Source organism: Hyperolius riggenbachi, chromosome 1 (genome assembly GCF_040937935.1).
Source record: "Hyperolius riggenbachi isolate aHypRig1 chromosome 1, aHypRig1.pri, whole genome shotgun sequence".
Lineage (NCBI taxonomy): Eukaryota > Metazoa > Chordata > Amphibia > Anura > Hyperoliidae > Hyperolius > Hyperolius riggenbachi.
In genome coordinates this window covers 603858005-603882442 of record NC_090646.1, presented here as the reverse complement: position 1 = coordinate 603882442, position 24438 = coordinate 603858005, and the positions used below count along the sequence as shown (strand labels likewise).

At 44.3% G+C, this 24438-nt stretch overlaps 1 protein-coding gene across 1 annotated transcript in view; it reads right to left on the bottom strand.

Annotated features, from left to right (window-relative positions):
* ZSWIM6 (zinc finger SWIM-type containing 6) overlaps positions 1-20693 on the bottom strand; it is a 200836-nt gene extending 180143 nt beyond the window's left edge. The window contains exon 1 of the mRNA XM_068249615.1: positions 20161-20693. Coding sequence (XP_068105716.1) covers positions 20161-20692 — 532 coding nt within the window. The 5' untranslated portion in view covers position 20693. The remainder of the gene's footprint in view (positions 1-20160) is intronic.
* Between the last annotated feature and the right edge of the window lie 3745 nt (positions 20694-24438).

Here is a 24438-nt window from a genome sequence, read left to right as displayed (position 1 = left end):
AGGAACCAGGACGGCTGCGTCAAAGCCGATATCTTACAACACAAATTCTGCAATCTGGCAGGATGTGGCACTTTGAGGAAGTAGCGGGTCACATGGGATCCTGCTTCCCTAAGATAATAGGATGTGAGGCACACAAGCATGACAGGAAGCTGATTGCTGACAGACTCACTAAGCTTTAGAAGGGGACCAAAATGTAGTTTCAACACTTCCCAAGAGATTCGCAACGGCAGACTGAGCCAACAGCATAAATGTGAGCGAGTTCAGAAGCTAAAAATGCAACAGGAAGCTCATGTTCCAACAGCACAGATGGGACTAAAGCTTGTCCAAGGGACAGGATGCAGTATGTTAAAGGAGCACTTATGTCTTATATTGTGATAGGCAAGGAACATTCAGAATGAATCTATGCCACAACCTGTCCTCAGTTGACACCGCTTATGCTTCATACACACTTGAGATAAAAGTCTTTGGAAAATGCAAGATCACAGACCAATTTTACCCCATTCCATATAGTATGAGAGCCATACCTACAGTCTAGTCTATGGAGCTGCACTCCCCATCAGATAAAATCTTTGCAAGATGCTGCACACACTCAAAAGATTATTATCTGCAAAAGATCTGTTCCTGCAAAAAATTGATTCCTGCGAAATGCATTCATAGTCTATGAGATCTGCAGATCCTCATACACACCTGGTTTAACAGACTTCATCTGCATATCTGGCAATCATCTGCAGATCTGAAAATCCATCCTGGTGGATCTGATCTGCAGATGATTGTCTGTTAAACCAGGTGTGTATGAGGATCTGCAGATCTCATAGACTATGAATGCATTTTGCAGGAATGGATTTTTTGCAGGAACAGATCTTTTGCAGATAATGATCTTTTGAGTGTACGGGCATCTGTGCGCAGCATCTTGCAAAGATTTTATCTGATGGGGAGTGCAGCTCCATAGAATACACTGTGTAGAGTATGGCTCTCATACTACATGGAAGGGGGTAAAATTGGTCTGTGATCTTGCATTTTCCAAAGACTTTTATCTCAAGTGTGTATGAAGCATAAGTCTTTGTGCTCACGTCACAAGCGTCAAACACATTAACAACTATGTGCCCACCAGATCAGCAGCACTGCCTCCATCAGTGTGGCTATGCTGTGCCCAAGGAGGTACCTGACAGTTCATCAAAAACAGAACTTGATTGTCTGATTTTGGTCTGTTAGACAACAATCAGGGATGCGTATACATGGCAAACAACTAGACGAGTGATTGAGACCAGGCGGTTTCCCCGATCCATCAGGCAGATATACTCACACGACTGACTGTTGGGCTGATATATGCGCAGGTGGCCACTTGTTTACCACATTGCCTGAATGGAATACTTGTTTTGAACGCAGCAATATTATGCAGTCATTCGCTTGCGTGGCAGTATGTAAATGAGTTGGTCGTTCAGTTGGTTGGTGCGCAGAAAATACAAGTCATTCCAGCGCTGGATCAGTGGAGGCAATGAACTAGCCAGAGGCTTCCCTCTTGAGGCCTGTATGTAAATTGGGCACTTTTTCCCCTTCTGGTACACTCAGGCCTCCACACTGGGAATCACAATTGTGATCACGATTTTGTATTGTGGTGGTCCGTGATTTTGATTCTTATTCCAGTGAAGGAAAATTGCTACACTATCAGGAAAATGTTACATGTAGCATGTTACGATCTACCGAAATCACACACATGCCACAATCGCAGCAAGTGCAAGGACCGATTCACACAAAAAAAAAAACAAAAAAAAGATTTTTAGTCCAGCTTAGCGCAGGAAGCAGATTCTAATGTAAAAACAGATCCGCCTGCCAAGTGGAATTCAGAGTCTAAACTCTGCACATTGTTACCAGACAGTATAGGAAAATGTATGCAATGAAAGCCTGAGAACAAACTGATCTCACTATTGGCAAGTCGCGGTGTCGGCTTCGCCCATTTTGATCGCCAGTGACGCAATACTCACATGTCCCGCCGATCACCGCCACTCAGCCCCATACACAGCCCGATAGCCGGCAGAAGCATTGGGATCTCCACTGGGCTGTAAGAGACCAATGAAATACACAACAGGGGGGATTCTCATTTATTCATGGTGGACCAATAAAAATTCTCCCTGGTGCTAGGGGGAATTGGTCTATTGTCTATCTGCCCCTATCAGTCTCCAAGCGGTGTACTGAGGGGCCGAGCAGACGTGATCGACGCAGGACATGTGGTCAAAGCAGACGGGAGAAGATTGCTGCAACGGATGCACAACAGACAGAACGCATCTGGATGAGCTTACCATGTCCTTTTTGCAACCGCTCAAGATCTTATACAATTACTCGTAAAGTAGGCCTTAAAAGGACACCCAAAGTGGGAAAAAAAAAAAACGCATCTCCTCTAAGATATTCTATAGTTTTGCTTTATGTTTAAAATCTACTTTAAGTCTTTACTGTTTTGTTTTAGCGCAGACACATTCTTTGAAGTATTCTAGAGCTAAAATCTATGAACTATTGACCCTTTTTATCTCCGTCCTGCTCTCAGAAGCTATTTTTTGCTAGGAAAGTATTTTATAGATGCAATTTCTCATCAGTGAGGGTCACACTGTAGTCTGACCCAGTCCTGACTGACAAGAACTGCCACTTACCTACCTGATTAACTCTTTCAAAGAAAAAAAAATAAACAGCAGTTATTTGTGTGCTTGGCACTGTACATACACATGTCTAACACATGTCACCTAGGGTATCTTTTAAAACATGCTGTAATGCTTTGTGAATTGAACCCTTAGGGTAATCCAGGAGGAATTCAGGTTTGTGGCACATGTTCCTACATAGATGTTCTTTGCAAGCTACAGTTTGTAAAGAGCTATTGAATTTAAGCTGGAAAGCTGTAATACCACTTCTGTAACTGGAGTTCCCCTTTAACAACGCCATGCTGACAATGCGTATACGCAGACCATATACAAACACTTTCGTTCCCCTCTCGTCAGCATGGTTAGTTTTTCTTTCCATTTAAACATTACAAAAACATCCTCCCACTCTGGGGCATCAGCTAATGAAATGAAAGCACTCAGGCATGCAAGACTATCATTTGACCCAAATTAATGGTGAGAAGAATAGTCCGTGTGCGTTGTTATTCTCATGTGAAACTGGCAGTTGGAAGGAAATTGTATGTTACCAGAGAACTTACTCATAAAGGGACTGCAAGTTACAAAGACAACTGACCTTTAACTGCTTCTAAGAAAAAAAAAAATGCATTTATGATAAAAAAAAAAAAAAAAAAAAAAAAAGATTGTTAAAACAATACCCAAGTCACTAGTGTGCAAAGCGCAGCCATTATGGAGTCAAGAGCCTCCATAATGCTGCCATTAATCACTGGGCCTTGAAACCATGCAGGGCTGAGGGAATGCATTGATCTCCAGTGTATAGCCAGAACCACTCAAGGTTGATGATAACACTATACTCCTGCCCAGCAGAGTATCACAGCAATGACTGAGCAAGGCTTCTATTTACAAGAAAAGGTCACCAGAAGTGCACTGGAAAAGGTTTATTTTCACAGCCTGGGAAATGTAACTGAATGGAAACAACCAAACAGGCTGGTACTGTGAAGTTTGTCAACGTTTCAACAAGTATTACTTGGCTTTATCTAGAGTAAATGGCTTCAGCAACCACTGTATATAGACCATGAGCCTTTTTGCACAATACAAATTCAATTCACCTACACAAACTGCCAGCACTTTAAAAAGGATCTTGGCACCAAGTTTTACAGACCCATCAAACAAACCTCCACCTAAGAGCAACAAGCATTCACGGACCTACAGGGGCTGCCTCAGCCCTGTGCCTATATGCAGGCCTCCATCTAGACAAGACAGAACATTTATATTACGCTTTCCTCCTGGCATACTCAAAGCACCAGAGCTGTAGACACGGGGGCGCAGTAACTGTGTTATGGAGTCTTGCCCAAGGTCTCCTACTGAATAGGCGCTGGCTTACTGAACAGGAAGCCCTGATATATTTGAACCCTGGTATCCTGTGTCAGAGGCAGAGCCCTTCACCAGTACACTATCCAGCCACTGCTGTCCCTGTGCCACAGCTTGAGTACCTGTGGTGAAGTCATGAGACCTTGACCACTGCAAATCATGCCAGGAGATGCAGTCCATTAATGTGATTACATCTCCCAGTCATGAAAAGTAATCACATTTATGAACTACATCTCCAGGCATGTGCTACAGCTGCTGCAGCACATAAGTACGTACTTCCAAGTTGCTGCAGAGAGACAGATTGAGACCAACAAAAATGGGGTGGGGGAGGGGGAGTTACAAGCAGCCCCCAAATAGGTAAGTGAAGCTTGTTGCACCAGCGCCCCCCCCCCCCCCCCCACCCCACATTACAGGATGTGCATCTGATAGAGCTTAGAAGCAGCTTGTTGAATTTAAAAGCACCCAAGTGCTCAGTTTACTTTAAATATTACACCTGAACCAAGAACCGTAAAGATCCCCTGGCAGAACTTAAGGTGCGTACACACGCACTACGGCCCCCAACGACGGGTCCGTCAGACCCTCCCGCTGGGCGGACTTTTCAGGCGTCAGTAGCGCGTGTACGCGCAGTCAGCGGACTTATAAGACGGATCGTTCAGAAACAGCCTCAGTCCACCGACAGCGCATACACACGCGCTACTGTCGCCTGAAAGACCGCCCAGCGGGAGGGTCTGACGGACCAGTTGTTGGCGCCGTAGTGTGTGTACGCACCTTAAAGATGTCAACACCAGTGATACATTTCAGAAGGTAAATCAGGCAGAGGAAAGATTTTACAATGGGCAAACACGGACCATCTATAAATGAATATTGTAAACAAGAAATTTTGGGTTTACAATAGTTCCTCTGTAAAGAGACTCTGAAGTCTCAAAAAACATTTAATAAGTGTTTAACATAATAACATAACATAATAACCCTACCTAAACCGCCGCAACCCCGCTGCTCTAATCTAACTAAATACCCCCAAACTCCCTGGGGGGGGGGGGGGGCAATCCAGGCAGCGCTTGTGTGAGGCAGGGCTATGAGCTGCAGCTCTGCCTCACATGCTTCTGTCAGCCCGAATCGCCTCCTCTCCCCCGCCCCTCTGTCTTCCTTCTCTCTAACTGTCCCTCAGATATGCTGTGAACAATTCCCACCCCCTTTGACCTGGCATGCTCTTTACCTTACCCCAAAACATAAGGAACAACATTTTGTACATCTGTGGAAGTATTGCCCAATTGCAATCAGAGCTTGTTTATCCCCATTGTGGTTTCAGTTCCTACTAAGATATGCAGATGTTGCCGGTAAACTTAGTTGCCCAATTTGTGCTTTATTTTAGGAAATATCACGCAGTCTCTTCTACATCTTTGTGACTAGAGTGAGAAAATTAGGAAAAAAAAAAATTAGTATTGTCACCAAGACTAGACAACTGCTTAATTTTGGGCAGCACGGTGGCATAGTGGTTAGCTCTCATGCTTTGCAGCACTAGGTCACTAGTTCGTATCCCAGCCAGGGCACTATCTGCACAGAGTTTGTATGTTCTCCCCATGTCTGTGGGGGTTTCCTCCAGGCACTCCGGTTTCTTGCCTAATCCCAAAAACCTACAGATAAGTCAATTGGCTTCCTTCTAAACTGGCCCTAGACTAAGATACATGCACCACACGATACATGTATAGGACAGGATTATGGTAGGGAATAGATCTGTGAGCCTCTATTAGGGAGTTGAGATATGGCTTCCTTCTAAACTGGCCCTAGACTAAGATACATGCACCACACGATACATGTATAGGACAGGATTATGGTAGGGAATAGATCTGTGAGCCTCTATTAGGGAGTTGAGATATAAGACAATATATACTCTGTACAGTGCTGCAGAAGATGTCAGCGCTATTCTGCCACTGCATTTGAAAGCAGTGGCAAAATTGATTTTTACAAGTCGAAATCGTATGTATATGCCTTTTATTGGGGAAATGTGCCTTTACTTCAATTTGTGGTAACAAGCAGTATTATAAGTACCAAAATGTTGTGGCCTGAACGATTTTAGGAAAAAAAATTGAGCGATTTCTGTCCAAAATCAAGATTTTCTTCAAATCAAGCTTTGTTCCCCCTCTGTCTTTGTGCTCCCTCTAGGTCTCTCTCTTGCACCCCTTTGTGTGTCTGTGTCTGCTCTGTGTGCCCACTCTGTCTCGGTGCCCCCAAGCTGCAGCAGTGCTTTACATACCTTCCAGCATGAGTTCAGAGATGCCAGTCTATTCACTTCGCCTCCTGCAGGCTCTGTGTCATGTGACATACAGGAACCAGGAAGTATACCGTGCACAAGAGCCGGCAGTCTGCGAGAGGACGAACAGCGTTGGACTCACAAAATGTATGTCCAACATTGTCGATGCTGCGGTATTAACACGCCAGGACTTGGGGCAAATTTGAAGCCACTTCTTCAAAACTTCCCCATGCGGAAATTATGTAATCGTGAAAATTGCCGCTTTGACGATTTCAAAGTGGTGATCGCCAATTTGGTTGAAATTCTATTTATCTTTCAGGCCTAGTGTGAAAGACTAAACTTACACCCAGCAACAAGTTATTTTAGTAATACAGTTGGAGTTTGCAGATCTGCAGCTGTTTTCACATCTTCCTTACAGAACTGCATAAAGCATACATGACACCTCATGTTGGGCCAAATTGTTTATTATGATTTAACATTTATTGATCAGTTTCAAACTACAGTGACTGGGGAGGGGGCTCCTCTTCCTGCTCTCCAGGGCCCAATTCAGCCTGCAGGCCGTGTATCTGACACAAACTTAGCTGCAGGGCTGTGGAGTCTACAAAATCATCCGACTCTTTATGAAACAGACACCAGGTAGCCAGATTGCTTTTGACTCTAATGGTGGCCATACATGGTACAATTTCATTTTTTTTTTATTATTAGATAGATAATTAGTTTGATTATTCTGTTCGATCGAATAAAGATTTTTCCAGCATGTCGATCAGATTTTTCTGGGGAAAAAAAAAATGATAATCGTTCGATCCGATCATTTGGATCGAACAAACTGGAAAATCGAACGTTTTTATTGTACCGTGTGGGAACCATTAGACTGACTCCACAGCCCCACTTAAAGTGGACCTGTACTCAGAACGTCCCCTCTGCTCTAAAAGATAAACAGCATAATAACCTTTAAACAGACAGATTTTAGGTACAGCAGATACAAATCCTAAAAATGAATATAATAAATCTGCACTATGTATACTTCCTGATTCATGGAAGCAGACATTGTTAACAGCCTGTGCTTTCAAATGGGCTTATCTGCTATCTCTGCTGTGGCAGTCATGTGACCCAGGCGAAAGATCAGATTACAACTTGTGATTAGACACAAATGAGGGGGAACTAAACAGGCTAAACTCTCAAAATACATACAGGGGCATTTCTCTACGTTTCCCTCTGTCCTGTGCAAGAGTTCAGATCCACTTTGAGGGCTGGAACCCACAAGAGCGTTTTTTTGAGCATTTTGGCAGCGCTGCGATACGCTAGCGTTTTGCCAAAACGCTCAGCTGATGTTAATGGATGGGGCAACTTCCACAGGAGCGTTTGCGTTTCCCAGAAACGCAAACGCAGGACATGCAGCATTTTGGGAGCGTTAGCGCTTCAATGTAAAGTATTGAAACGCTAGCAGAAACGCTCAGCAAAACCTAAACTGAGCGGTTCTGCTAGCGTTTTGCGGTTCAGCACACTAACAAAATGAAAAATAATTCACAGGACCAATCAGGATAAAAACGCAAAACGCAAAACGCTAGGCACCCGCTGGGGAAAAAAATACAATGTTGTAAAACAACCCAAAACGCGCATGAATCCGCTTGCAAACCGCTCAGACAAAACGCTAGCGGTTGCGTTTTGCGTATTTCAGTGGGTTCCAGGCCTGAGGGCTTGTTGACACTACAAGAGCTTTACTAAGCACTTTGAGATTTTACAAGCTCTTGCTAATGTTATCCTGTCTGTCCTGACTGGAGCGATGTGATTTTGTAAAAGTCCCCCATAGCATTGCATTAGCAAGAGCTTTTCAAAAATCACTAGCACTTAAAAAGCTCTTGTAATGTGAACAAGTTGAGTTGGTCAACTGTTGAGCCTAACAATCATTCTACCCTGACCATTCTAAAATGACTGCCCGAAACCAGAAGACCATTTTACGTACCATTTTACGTAACAGTATGAAGTATGGGTACACCTAGGGTACACGCAAAGAAAATCAGAGGAGGTTAGTAATGAGATGCACTGATGACCTGACTGCTATTCCACCACTGAGAAGTGCAAGAAATATAAAAGATACCCTAAGACAGTGATGGCTAACCTTGGCACTCCAGCTGTGAAAACTACAAATCCCAGCATGCCTCTGCCTCCCCAAGTTATACTTAGAGCTATCAGAGTATTGCAATGCCTCATGGGACTTTTAGTTCCACCACAGACTGCCAAGGTTAGCCATCACTGCCCTAAGAAGCAGCTTTGTGATTTGGTGGTCTTTACCAGAACATTCATGACTGTTTTAGTGGTAGAGATCGTTCAGGCTTAACCTCTGGCAATATCTAAATCTACAAACCATGTATTCTAACCTCCACGCAAGTGACTCAGTTTTATAACCACAGATCAGCATTTCAGTAAAGCAGTTTGCATTTTCAAGAGGTCAGCAATGGCTGCTTCCATATTTCTCCTATGACAGGTGTACACAGCTGTTCCACAGTTGCAATCAGCAAGTGCCCCAATTTTTTTTATTTTAATAGCAAGGTTACAAACTCCTTTCACTTTTCCAATGCAGATAGTCCCCAGTTTACAGACACCCGACTTACGAACAACCCACCAATACCAACGGCCTGATCCCGTCGCGATGATGTTATTTTCGTGTATAAAACAGAAGAATTGACATCATGAGAGCAGAAAACTGAAGAACCCATACCATAGACAGCTGTAACGGAGTAACTGTCTGGCATAACATCAAAAATCAATTCTTTATTTTTATCTGGTAAACAAATAAGGATGCTTACCAGGCAATCCAAAATGTAAAATCAGTTTTCTTGTTGATTGATGATCATTCTCCCAGGTTACCTGTCTCTTATTTGGTATACACAAAAAGGAAGTTGCAGGGCATGTTGGGTTGTCTTTTTGCTTTTGTACTCCCCCCTCAGACTTATCCAATGCAGCCTGATTGGCTGAAGCCCCTTTCCCTCCCGTTTTCCCCTCCCACACCTCTATTCCTCTCTGATTGCATTGTATCCGCATGAGAAATATTGGCCACTTATAGTGAAGGGTGGGCAAGTCAGGCAGAGGAGACCAGCAGGAAATGACATCAGAATTGGCTTCAAAATAGCCACACAAAAGAGAAAATACTTAGTATTTCCCATTTTAACTAGAAAAAGCACTAAAATAAAAAACGTGGACAAAGCAATACATATCTTAAGTAGAGGGGAAAAAAAAAAAAGTAGTGTGTGTTTTTTCCTGAGACTTTAGATAGTATGGCTGACCGCTCCTCTAAAGTAAAAAATGTAAAATTATTATGGGACACATGGATTACAGTAGCCCCAACCAAGGTCTGCGCTGCTAGCAAACTATGTGGCAGCAAGATAGGAAGATTCATCATTGACCTGCAAACCTTTCCCAACGACCAATGGGGCTAAAGCTGAGTACACACGTACGATAACGATCGTTCAAAAACGAATGATAACGACAATCGGAACGATAATCGTGCGTTCAAAAAGTGTGAACGATCGTTTTTGTGAACGATAACGATCGTTATCGTTCAATCGGACCGATCCAACCCGGCGGATTTTTTCGAAAGATAATCGTTCAATCGTTGCAGTGTGTACAAAGATCGTCCGATAACGCATGTTCTTATTGCCTGTCATAACGTCACTTCCGTTTGCGCACGCATTTTTTAATCGTTCGTCGTTCAGTACTTTATACTTATATCGTTCACGTGTGTACACAATCGTTCATTACGAACGATCTTTTTGGTCTAATTTGAATATCGTGTAAACGTCACGAATCGTTCGTAACGAACGATCTTTATCGGACGTGTATACGAACCTTTAGAATGGAGCAGTCAACGGGTTAAACTGATTTATCAAAGCAGCTCATAAGGGAGGGACTAATAAGAGCCAAAGTCAAACCCACTTGTCACCCCCTACCTCCAGTCTCACTAATTCAGATTACTAGATAGTGGTGCAGTCCCTTATATTATCAAATGTTTGACGGGAAAGGAAATTGGCTTAGCCAAGTGCAACCAAGCATGCATTCACTGCATAACAAGCAGTCACAAATCAGTCCACGCGCACATAAAACAAAGACAGCAGGGTTTATGAACCTATACATGTCAGCATCAAAAATCAAGGTTAACAGCTCACACCTACAGGAGTGTAATAAGCAGCATCACCATACGTGACAGACCCAAAAACAATTTGAATTATGAATCAGAATTAAGCATAAACAGCAATGCACCAATATCATTTTTTCAAACCTACTTAAAATATGAGGTGCACAGAACTAGCCCAGCCTCAACAAACTGCAAAATGAAGTGCTGGGGAAGCTTGAGAACAGGCCCAGGAAACTGAATACTAATGATGAGTACAGTGTGTGGCCGGTACCAATACAATGATCACATGACATTGCCAGGATTAGGAGAGAGAGGAAGAACGGTTTTAATTCAGCTACCAGTATCTGCAATCAGAGCTGTGTACTTGTTTGATAATAAACCTCTTTATAAAAATGTATCCTGTGATCACGCATCTTGTACCCTGCTTGCCTTGTAAACGTTGCCCTAGGTTGTAAAACCTTGTTACATCTGCCAGGCTTTGTACCATTGCATGAATTGTCCACTGCTGCGTAGTATGTTGACAATTTAGTTGACAATTTATAAACGAAATGTATGAAAGCAAAAAAAAAAATCCACAAGCCATATAAACACACTGATCCCAATGCTGACCAAACATGAAATGTGGGACTTAACTCAGTAAATGTAAATTTATAAATTTTAAATATTTTATAGTTTAAAGATAACTGCAATAGCTTCATCCCATTCAACAAGCCGATCACATCTGGAGCCGGATCTACACGAGGCGATCCGGCGGCTCGATTAGCCGCCGGATCGCCTCTTCCGCATCCTCGCGCGTACCCGCCCGATTCGATCCGCCCCGCTCATCTTCCGTTTGATTCCCTGCCATTGTCCCCTTGTGGAGAACAAGCAGGGAATCAGCGGCGTCAAAATCGGACCTGACGGATCTTATCAATCGAGCCGCTTCAGCGGCTCGATTGATAAGGAACATCGCTCCATGTAGACAGATCTTGAAGGTTGGAAACTGTCTAAATACACATGCAATAGCTTTAGATTGCTGTGATAGTTGCTATTATTCTGAACAATGTTTTCCCCAGGCTCTTTTAGCCAGGTGCTCCACCCAGCTATCATCGGCTTGTCTCATCCTATGCTGTAAGCAGAGTTGTGCCAGCCCTGCCTTCCCCCATCATGTCCCACCCAGCTACTTTTTCATGCCACCCAGCTAGAAGAAGAAGGGGGAAAAAAAAAAAAAACACAAAAAAAACTTTATGGTGAGAACACTGCTGATGAATAAATTGAGCCAATAACCATTTTGCAGCAGTACTCAGAAAAGGTGGTCAAATGTGCATGCAGCCAGCTGGAAAGCAAAATCATGATGCTCAGTTGAGGTCTATAAACCAGGTTCAAGCTATCCAGATGTCAATATAGTACACACTACAGATACTTCCACCCTAGCATAGTGACTCATCTGGTTGTGCAGTTCACACAAGGTGTGCTGATTCACTGACAGAGCACCTGCCTGAGGCATTACTCAATCTGTAATTACAATCCATCCAGCATCCCTCACAGCTCTATATTCTGACTGTTTGTACTGAGACTACGGCATGCTCAACTTAATTCATACAACCATCGTGTGTGACTCCTACATATTTACCATCTCCGCCATGTGTATATAACCTCCACATTATCCCGAAGATAACTATTCCGGATACACAATCCGCAAACATCAACCACCCTTTAAGCAAACTGAATTTCACTTACGACTAAACACCTTCCAAAACAGCCAGTTTGTAGGTTCACGGTCAGGTTTTAAGGGGAGATGCTGCAGCCAAAACACAAAGGATCAGTCGCTGGCTGTATAAGTATGATGCTGTGCCCGTGCAAGGAACAAATAAGGCAAATAAAGCAGCCACCGTCTATTCTATCAAAAAGTAAAACCTAAATTAAAAAAAGCCTATAATCTGAATATTTAAAAACGAAACTACAACTGTCTTGTCATTTAAAGGACCACTATTGCGAAAATAGTAAAAATTAAAATACATTTAAACACATACAAGAAGTACATTTCTTCCAGAGTAAAATGAGCCATAAATTACATTTCTTCTATGTTGCTGCCACTTACAGTAGGTGGTAGAAACTTGACGGAGCTGACAGGTTTTGGACTAGCCCATCTTTGTCATGGGGATTCTCAGAGTTTTCTTTAGTTTTAAAAACACTTGGTGAATGGCAGTTGCTCTGTCCAACTGCCACAAAAAGTATGCAGCGAGCAGGGAGGCTGGTCAGCATCTTTCTATAAAATTGTATATAATTATATAGAACACTCTCCGGCGCTGGAAATGGTTACTATTCTACAAGCTGCGTGTTGCGTGGAGGGATTCCCCAACCCTCAAAATGATACTAGAAGATTATATAAATCACTAACACGCGCTTAGTCAAATTTTAACACTTTATTTAAAATTAAATGTTATATCCTCAATCATTACCCACACACACACTTGTATTCCACATCCACACTCTCGAGAGGCCTCTCCACTTACTACAACCTCCTAGTCTATCCTCCTTTATAAAATTAATTGGATATATATTCCCTAAAAAAGTAATTAATTGCGTAATGGATCTTCCGTTTTAATCCCTTTAAAATTGTGTCGCCACTTATTTGCAAAAATGGAGGGAAAGAAAAAAGCGTTACTCCACTCTTAATTTTGTAGAAAATAGTAAATGTCACTTTTTAAAAGCTGGCGATATGGTTAAAACTCACAATTTCCTTATTGACAAGTTCATCATTTCTTTAGAGCAAAAAATGGAGGGGGGCAAAAAGCATTGCTTCACTCTTAGTTTGCAAAAAATATATAATGTCACTTTTTAAAGCTGGCGTTGTAGTTACAAACTCACAGTTTCCTTTTTGGCAAGTGCATCACTTCTTTAGGGAGTCCCGTCCGTTATCTCCCCCGTGTGCAGTCAGCTTCTATGCCGCTCCGATCGTCCAGGGTTATCCCCTTCTGCCCGCCGCTTACCAGATAGACGTTATTGGACAGCCTGCGTCACTTCCACCTAGGTCACCGGAAGTCCGCTCGCTCCGTTCTTCCCGTCTTCTGTTTACTGGCTTATACTACTGTGGGTTTATATGGGCATTCAGTTAGCTTGAATAGACAATAGGTGTCTATTCAAGCTAACTGAATGCCCATATAAATCTACATAAGCATTGGGAATGGTGTACTGCTAGCGCGCAGCAACCGCCAGCAAAGTACCAAATAGCTTAGAGAGGTGACGTCACCCACAGTAGTATAAGCCAGTAAACAGAAGACGGGAAGAACGGAGCGAGCGGACTTCCGGTGACCTAGGTGGAAGTGACGCAGGCTGTCCAATAACGTCTATCTGGTAAGCGGCGGGCAGAAGGGGATAACCCTGGACGATCGGAGCGGCATAGAAGCTGACTGCACACGGGGGAGATAACGGACGGGACTCCCTAAAGAAGTGATGCACTTGCCAAAAAGGAAACTGAGTTTGTAACTACAACGCCAGCTTTAAAAAGTGACATTATATATTTTTTGCAAACTAAGAGTGAAGCAATGCTTTTTGCCCCCCTCCATTTTTTGCTCTAAAGAAATGATGAACTTGTCAATAAGGAAATTGTGAGTTTTAACCATATCGCCAGCTTTTAAAAAGTGACATTTACTATTTTCTACAAAATTAAGAGTGGAGTAACGCTTTTTTCTTTCCCTCCATTTTTGCAAATAAGTGGCGACACAATTTTAAAGGGATTAAAACGGAAGATCCATTACGCAATTAATTACTTTTTTAGGGAATATATATCCAATTAATTTTATAAAGGAGGATAGACTAGGAGGTTGTAGTAAGTGGAGAGGCCTCTCGAGAGTGTGGATGTGGAATACAAGTGTGTGTGTGGGTAATGATTGAGGATATAACATTTAATTTTAAATAAAGTGTTAAAATTTGACTAAGCGCGTGTTAGTGATTTATATAATCTTTCTATAAAATGCTTTTCAGGGAGTGTCTTTATAAAGAAGGCCATACTGAGAATCACCAATGAAGAGATAGACTCGTTCAAAACCTGCTAGTTCTGTCAGATTTATAGTGTAAGTGACAGGAACATAGGAAAAATGTAATTTATGGCTTATTTTACTCTGGAAGAAATGTACTTATTTGCATAGGTTTACATGTATTTCACAAATTTTTTGCAATAGTGGTCCTTTAATCAGAAGGAAAACAAGAGTACCTTGCATGCATTTCCCCCTTATCTGTATCACAAGTTGTAATTTGATCCCCCCCCCCCCCCCCCCCGATTTAACTGACTGCCATGGAAGATGCACTCATTTGAAACCACAGGATGTTAACATGTCTGCTTCCATAAAAGCAGGAAGTAGAGACACTGCACTTTAGGTTTGGAACGGCTTTGCAGAAAAAAAAAAAATTACAGCAGATAGGAAGTTCTGAGCTCACATCTGTTTTAAGGGGGAGACACTGAAGCGAGAACGCAAAAAAAAAAAAAAGCGTATGAGGCTAAGGGCCTTTTTCCACTACCCTGCAATTTGCGATTTGATTCTGATCGCAAAGTACATTAAACTAATGGAAACTGCAGCAGCAATTTCCATTAGTGCAATGCCATTGCGATGCGATTTTAGTCAAAATGCAATAGTCAACCTGCTGCGTTTTGGATGCGATTGAGCTTTACTGTACTGAGTATACGCCATTGCGATCGTAATCGCATTTCATAGTGGAAAAGAGCCCTTGGCAGTATAAAAGCAAGTAAAAGCAGCTACCATCACAAAAAAAAAAAAAAAAAAAAAACACACCCTTTAAAAAAATGAAACGTAAAAGCCTAAATTACAAGGCCTATATGCTCAATATTAGAATAGACACGACTACTGTCTGATAACATTTAAGCTGCGCTAAAGCAACCGCAGAACTGCACACAGACATTTTAAGGCCTACTCAATAGTAACCGGATTGTCAACCGCTGCTGTTAAAATACAAGAAAGCAGAAATTCACTCCTCCTCTAATAGGGAAAAAATCAGGTTTATAGTTTATAGACAGGAACTTTTTTTCCACACTGCTGAAAGCAACAAATCCTTGGCTTGCACTTCTGGCTCCATAAGATTGCATCTTTCCTTTTATTGCCCCTTGGCTTTATTTTTACAATGGATTCCTGGCTTAAATGCAATCAGCCAAAAAACCCTCCCCTGTGAGCTCTTTGCTGTCATCCCTCATTGCTTACATGCAAAGTCAAGCACAGACAAAAACTCCTCGGCAGTGCCAACCGAAAGAGGTGGGTTGCTGACAGTCACCACAAATATACCTCAGGAGCTTTTCAACCAGTATAAGGAGAAAAAAAAAATCTATATAAAAAAGCCGTACGCTTGGATAAACAGTGTAAAAGGAAGGTACTAGGTCTAGCCAGAGATAAAGGCACTCTAGGCAGACTGAAACGGCACCAAGCCCAGATCAAGCAGAGTAGGCTGCTTCCGATACAGGTTTAATAAGTCATTAAGGAGGTAGAAAAAAATGGATCATGCAGAAAATCACGTTTGCAGATAGCATCTGGAGCCAAGCACAGAGCAGACAGACTGGATTTAAAGAAAACAGAACGAAGTTGGCTTACTGCAATAAAAAGGACAAAAAAAAAAAAAAAAACCTAACATTAACAGGAGACACTTCAAGCCAGACAAAACAGCACAGGCCCTTCTCAGAACACAAAACAGCCTTGAAGCTAAATTGCACACTGTAGCTTTAAATCATCAGCATAGCTGGCTTTGTCAAGTCTCTATTTAACAGGCATTGAAAAGAAATAAAAAGCGTTCTTTGTTTGGCTTTTTTTGAGGAGTGACAAAAAAACAAAACTGAAGGGACACAAACATAAAAACAGAGAACGGGCCGGGAATGCCTGATGGCTATTTGACATGCACAAATGGCAAACCTAAGGCAGAAAAAAGGGCTTGCTCCTCCTAGGAAAAACAAATATAGCTCTAGATATTTATTTAAAACCAATACACACCCCCCCCCTCCCCCCTCCATCTCTTTGCTTCGTGAGAGCTTGATGCTCTCTACCATGCCTTAAAATTAGCTGAGGAAATCCCAGTTATGAGACGGGCTTTACAATGCAGATCCCCTAAAGCAAGACAGGTACGCAGAGAGCAATGTAGACAGGACAGGTTTGGACAGCCCCTTCTGCCTGTCTAAGCCACTGACAAAAGTAGACAGAAAAGGGGGTATCACTGAAAACCTTCTATAATAAGATGGTTTGAGGTGGAAAAATAGAAAGAAGAGGGATAAAGGAGGAGGAAGGGGACATGAAAGGTGGGTATTGTTTTCCCTGCACTCCCTTGTCCTGACAAGAAACAGCTCCATTCTGAGCTGCCTGGCACAATGCAGCAGCACAGCCCAGGGGTGTGTGATCAAACCTCCCACCCCCTCTCCATCTTTCACACACAATCCTGTCAAGCACCTCCAGCAATCAAGCAGCACAACCCACCAGGAGGTGTGACCTCTCCTTTCTCCCAGACACCCAAATCCAAAAGACACCTCCAGGCAATTAGTGAGAACAGTCCTAAGACAAGACAACCCTCTACGAAAAAGATTTATACAGAATATGGGAGAATAGCTAGCAGAACACTAGAGAGGATGTGTATCCACAGAACTAAAAAGCTCAGATATCACGTAGGAAATAAGAAAGGAATACGGTGATCTGCTGACATAGTCAAGGTTGTACCTGACACTAACAGAAGCCAAGGGAGACGACAAAGGAGAAAGAAAAAATAATGAACACAAAAACCAGCGCTTAAGCTCAAAACAGGAAACACTTGGGTATGCAGTGCATTGTGTGGCTGCAGATTTAAACCCCCCTCCTTGTGCGCTGCCCTTTAAATTCCTCCCTTTGTTCTCTGCTTATATTTCTCCCCAGATCTGGGGTAAAGGTGGGGGGCTGCTCCTTTGCTAGGACATGGTGTCGAGGCCAACCCCTGGATTTAGGTAGGTCAGGCACAGCTCTGCTGAAAATACAGCATGTCCCATCTAACTAGACTTGTCCCTCATCTTTCAGTAGGAATGTTGGCAGATCCAGACAGATAACAGGAGAAAGCAGGAAGCCACAACCATCTAAAGATATAATTAAATCCTAGCCACTCTATGGAGGGGTGCTGCCTAATGCCAGTGTTAGCAGGGACAGGGAGAACAACAACAATCCTATGTGAGAACAAGGGATGGGGAAGACATTAACATAAATCCTCAGAATACTGTATGGTTCTGCAGGGATATGCAAGACTGAAGCTACGTGGGGACTTGCACTGAAGAAAAACAGCAACAAGAAAACATTCACTGACTGAGCAAACCATATGACCCCAGAAACCCTGGACATGCTACATAATGCTAGCTACCCATGTGGGGGGGGGGGCTGCTGCCTGCTGGGGAACACGTACAATCCTGGCAGTAAGGTTGTTTAAAAACATTGGTCCCCCAGGTGATATACAATTCTGTCAGTGACGGAAGGGGAAGAACTGGACAGGGAACCCCTGGGTCACATATCAAATCCAGGATGTCACAGGAAGGGGGAGGGGTAACAGTAGACACTCAGTAAACATTCAAGACTGTCAAATGAGGGAGGGGCGATTAACACAAGGGACCCTCTGGTCAAACAATCCTAGAAGTCAAGGAAGACATACTCCATCAGTATTCCATACCCATGTAAAATACAGAATAAAGATTATAACAGGGCGGTACATAGAACTGGAGCCCTCTAGCATGAGAAACAGCCCTAGATGACATGAGACATCAGGCTCTCTGGGTCAGGCGACAAACCTGGCTAGTACAGGGGTAAACATAAGGAAACCCCAATTCATAAGTCAGCACAATTCTAGGCATCACATTGGGAAGAGGGGGGTGATCATCAGACAACCTCAGCTCACTCAGCACAGCTGGAAGTCAGTGGGGGCAGAAGATTTACATCAAAGAGCATAAACCTAATGTTGTATGGCAATGCTAGCAAGAAATCCCAGGTTTCACAGCAACTTCAGCTGTCAGTATGGAGTGATCAAGACTGGTCCCTCCCACCATCACCCCAATGCAACCAGCACACAATCCTAGCTACCATAGCACAGGATAAAAAGAGGACCACCTGGAGGTTATAAAGCCTATGTTCAACAACCCATAAAGCTGGACACAGCAATTATTGAGCCAATTCACTATATCTGCATATCATTATCCTTCCCAAACAAGCAACAAAACTATGCACAAACTGCTTCAAGCTCACAACACACACACTATGACCAAAGTGGAATTGGGATGCCTCTAGGTTGCATAGGAAATCTCAGTTACAGCTTGTATAAGTAACATGGGGTGATCATGGCACCCACTAGGTTACATTTGACAGATCTAATTTGTAGGATATAGGATGCAAACTCAAGGGGACCAAAAGGTCTCAGGTGTCAGAGACATCTGCCTGTTCAGTAAGCCAGCACCTATTCAGTAGGAGACCTTGGGCAAGTCTTCCTAACACGGCTAATGCCTATAGAGCGCGTCCTAGTAGCTGCAGCTCTGGCGCTTTGAGTCCGCCAGGAGAAAAGCGCAATATAAATGTTCTGTTCTGCGTTTAGTACCCAGTACACTATCCAGCCACTAGTTCCTTTCTGCTTACATGGAAGGGGCAAGATTGTCCAATCAAGATTGTATCAGTGGCACCTTTACCCATGGGCGACGTTAAAATTCTGCCTGCCAAAATAGAGGCTGTTCTATTTCTAAAACACATAATACACGTTTTAATGCCACAAATGAAAGGGTGAACAGACTGCCGAGGACTGCTGATGGCTGTGGAAGGTAACATAGGAATCAAGTCAGCCCTGAGTCACAAACCATAATACTGGCTGTCACAACAGAAAGGGTGATCAAAACACCAGGGTGCCCACACAGCCAGGGCTGACTAGGGGTAATTACACCAGTGGATGAGATAGCACAGATTTACCACTTTAACAGTGGGTGAGCGAGACACCAGGCCAACACCACAAGCCTGTAATGAGATCAGGACACCATACTGTGACATAACAATCCTAGTATGCCCCAGGATGACAACACCTCAGGGAGTTGTAAACACCAGAGTGACCACTCACATATTCCTAATGCCAAGTACACAAATGCAATTTTGCATCAGACTGAACAGTCTTCAATTTCCAACAGGTCCAATCTGATACCGATTGTTTTTCTGGTCTATTTTCCAATCATTTCCATACAAAATCAATCAGAAAACCGATCATGAATAATCAACCTTTAATCTGACAGAAAATTGCATCATGTGTACTAGACATATCACACATACCACATAATCCCATGAGGAGATCAAGACACCATACTGTGACATACCACAATTCTGGGGTGCTCAGAATACCCCAAAGTGACACCTCAAGGAGTTGTACACACCAGGGTGACCCCATATACCACAAAATCCTGTGTGGAGAACCAGACACCAAACTGACATACCACAATCCTGGGGTTCTCAATACCACAAAGCAACAAGACACCAGGGTGACACCCACATTATATCGGGGTGATCGACATCACATTGCTGGGCAACATATCCCTAACAGACATAGCACACAATCCTGAGATGTAGCCAGGACACCCCAGGGTGCCATATCACATAATCCAGTAGGGTAATCAGGACACCCCTGAGCCACATAGCACACCATCCTGTGGGGGTGATCAGGACACCCCTGAGCCACATAGCACACCATCCTGTGGGGGTGACCAGGACAGCTGTAGGTTACAGGAAATGGTCATACCCCAGGGCTGTGACAGGGAACACCCGGGTGACACAGCAGCACACACTCCCGGGACTCACCCACTTGCAGGACATTGTCCACACAGCCGCCCTCCAGCAGAGCGATCCCCCGGCGGAAGGGCAGGCGGTTCTCCTCGCCGCTCTCCCCGGATGACACTGGCACGGCCGCTGTGGCAGCTCCTGAGGCGCCGGCCGTCCCCCCGGCAGTGGCCCCAGGCACCCCCCCTGAGGGGGCCCCACCGTCCTCTCCGCCCGTGTTAAAGGACGAGTACATGCAGATCTCCCGTTCGCTCCGCGGGAAGGACCAGTAGACGATGCGGCGCTGGACGGGCTCGGGGATCCTCTCGAAGCGCTCCTCCACCCGCTGGAAGGGCCACTTCTCCGCCACCTTCCGGGCCGCGATGTCCAGCAGGGACTCCGGGTTCTGCGTCTTCCCCGCCAGGCCGCCGCCGGGGGCTCCTCCTGCCCGCTGGCCCGGCCTGCACGCCAAGCCGAAGCCTGGTCTGCAGCAAAGCCGCTTAGCGGGAGGCAGCTGACCGCGCTCCGCCATCATCGCACCGCTTCTGAGCCGCCAGCGGAAGTGGCCGCACATTATAAACTGGGGGGGAGGAAGGGCGAGCTCGGCATTTACTCAGCAGCGCCGCTTGCCCCGCCCACCAGGCGCACGACCACGCCTGCCTCTCGGTGAAAAATCATGCGGGCGACGCCCTTTTCTCACACTGGCCACGCCCATTAAGCTCCACAGTCCCGTCCCCTCGGGAGGTCAGCGGTCGAGTGTGCGAGAACTGGCGAACAAGTCACGCCCATTTCTCACACTTGTCGCGCCCACTTCCACACTAGCCCCGCCCGCCGCCGTGTTTATCAGGCTTGTGAGAGAGAATTGAAAATAAAACTTCAGAAGGAGACGTCACGCGAGGGGCGTGCCTATGCAAATTGACCTATTGGAAACATAAATAGAGCTGCCGCTGGCCAGTCTGGGAAACTGAGCAGGAATGTGAGTGGGAGGGGACGCCGGGGAGGGCGGTGGCGGGGGTAAAGGAGGACGGCCTGTCCTTTGAAGTTCGCCACGCTCTTTGAAGTCGGACGTGACAGGGGCGGAGCGCCTCCTGACGGGAAAGCGAGGTGGGAGCGGAAGGGGGGTGGGCGTGGCTGAGGAGGCCTGTTGTGGGTGTGGTTTGCTGAACCTTGCGACCTCGCTTGGCGAGGAGCCCCCGTGCTGGAAGCTGCTAGTGACGTCACGACCTTTTTCAAAACAAAAGAAATGTGGCAGAGTCAGGAAGTGTGTGTGAGAAAGAGTGATGCTGTGGCCACGCCCCCTCCTCCACTCTGCCCAGACACAGGGGACACAACTGTCATCACTGGGACCTGCCTGCTGGCTGTCTGCATGTGTCATCTGCCTTCGTATGTCTTAAAACTCGGTGATTGAGGTTACATGCGTGCTGTCATAGTGACAGGCAGTAATGAGCAGAAACAAATGGGAGATGTAACTGCTGGAGGAGAAATGTAGTGCAGAAATCCAGATATCCTATTAAATATGCTGGAATTAAAAGTCAGATCATTGGTGCTGATGGGGGAATGTTTACATTCATTTTCAGTTTTACTAAATTATTTCCCTACATTTATTTAGACACCTTTCTGCGCTTTACAGAATACCTTAAAAACCAGTTACATTACGAAAAACTGATAGGCAAATAGTAATCATTTTACCATGATTGTGATGATAGTTGGTAGGGCAAGGTTGAGGTGATAGACTAAGCTCAAGACTAGAGACTGACAAAGCTGATTTGAGGACACATGTCCTGGTCAGGACAGATAACTGAGGGCCGCACAGTAGCATAGCTCCCCATGTCTGCATGGGTTTCTTCCTACATCACAAAAACATTCAGATAAGTTAATTGGCTTCCCCCCTAAAATGATGGACATGTGACTATGATATAGATCAGATAGTGGGCTTCTGCGAGGGACAAGACTGTATACTCTGTACAGCACTGGCAGATTAGGGTTAAGGTCAAAGACCGGGGTCAGAATTGGTAGCTAGCAGTGCAGGGTTGAGGACAGAAGCCAAAGTCAGAGCTGGTGGTTACATGATGGCGAAGGATTGGTAGTTGGTGGAGCAAAGTCAGGGTACTAACTGAGTTTAAGACAGTCAGCTGGTGGAGCAGACTCAGGGCACGAACTGAGGAGTGACTGGCATTGTGTATGTTCTTTGGAGGCACAGAGGAGAAGGAGCTGGATCATCCTAGAGAAAGAAGACCACCAAGGATGGGACTGGGAGCAGTGGCATAACTGTAGTTTGCAGAACCCCCCAGAAATACTCTGGCAGCCTGCCCAACTATAGTTATGCCCCTGCTTCCATCCTCTACCAGTCAAGGAGCCCATTGCCACAGGAACTAGGAGAGGTGAGATTTACTTACGCAGCATTGCTTCCAGATGCCAACCTCTGCAATGGTGGTTTGGGGGACAACTATCAGACTATCAGAGAATGCCAGGCTCCATTAATCCGGCAACTTTGGCTGGTTGTGCGTGCGCGCCCCGGTGTGTCATCACGTTGATCGCTGAAAGCGTCCTGCGCATGCACGGTTCAGTCTTTAGAGAACCGCGCAGGATGCTATTGCCAGCTCAGTGTTTTTTGCAAAGTTCCCCATGTACTGTGACAGATGTAATTAATATTACAGCCTATAGTGGTGTCCAATGCAGGCGCTGCATGGATCACTCACTGAAGCAACCAGATATATCCCCCTCCAACATGGATTTAAAAAAAAAATGTTTTATATATTATCCTTTTTATTCAGTTTAGAAAAAAAAAATGTGACATACAGATGAAGAAAGCATTGCATAGTCAAAGACATATTCAAACAAAATTGCAACTGATAACTATGGGTTCTCACCTAGGTGAGTCACACTTTGGCTATCATTCATAAACCTGTTGTCGGTAAAGAGAATCTGTGCGGAAAAACACCGCTGTCGGTGTTTTAGACTTCTGGCTGCTCATTCATAAAAATGTATCCAGTTGCGATAGCAGTGCGGAGATTCCCCGAACTAGGCTGTTGGTAGGCTTTCGGAAGCACAGGAAGCAGCCGAGTTGATACATTTCTCCATGTTCCGCTCTACTGCAGCTGCCTTGGAGGTCTGTCTCTACATTCACTTAACATTGTTATCGCCACATCAGAGGGAGCGGTATTTCCCGTCCTCATACCACTTGCGGTAATCTTTATGAATGAACATTTTGTTACATTTGTTACGATAATCACCGCACAAGGCGGTGATTTATCGCTCTACTAGGTAATGTCGGGTTTTCATGCGGAAAGAGCCTTTATGAATGCCGAATTTGCTAGGTGTTCGGTAAAGTCAGCTGATTTAAGCATTTATGCATGCGGAAATGCTTTATGAATGATAGCCAATATAGAAGCGATAATAAGACTAACAGCAATCACTGAAGTCGTAATGAAAATCAGCCTGTCAATACCATAATCCAAGCATCCCCATAAAAAAAAAGAAAAACATACCACAGACGAAAGTCAAGAGATGAGAAAATAAGGGCTGTGGAGTCGGTACAAAAATCTTCCAACTCCGACTCCTCCTCAGAAATCTCCGACTCCGGGTACCCAAAATGGCTCCAACTCCTCGACTACGACTCCTTAGTCTAATACCTACCAGGGCTGTGGATTTTGCACACAAATCCTCCGACTCGTCAGTTTATGAAATCTCCAACTCCGATTCCGGGTACCCAAAATTGCTCCGACTCTAACTCCACAGCCCTGGAGAAAATAAGCCAAAAAACTGTAGAAAGGTCTGAATATCTGCTCAAGTGATAATATGCTACTAAAGTGAGCTATAGTCTTGTATAGTTTTTCCAAATCTCCAATGGGTACCATATAGCGTTAAACTGGTCAACAGTGTTATTCATTTGGGCCGTCATCTCTTCCATCCGCTTTACCTCCAAGATTTTCCCAATCAATGAATCCCTAGTTGATGGGGACTGGGATCGCCACAGGGCTCCAATAGAGCGTTTTGCAGCATTGAGACTATCCAACATGGATTTTAACGTGCTGGGGTACCTTGCAAAGGGGAAAAGAAGATACTCCCTTATTTGCAGAGCTCTAGTCTCACAATTTTAAAGTGAACCAAGAACAATTTTTAGCACACAGGGCATCTCAATAGCACATTAAAAACATTACAAAAATGTGGCTCTTTATTTAAAAACATCAATTTTACTTCTTTTTTTATATGTAAAAGTTTAGCAGAGGCCTTTATTATCCTATTTCCTCCTACTTTCGAGGCCTGCCCAACCACAGAAATTTTAGGCAGATAAGGACTGATTATTATTTAATTATTATG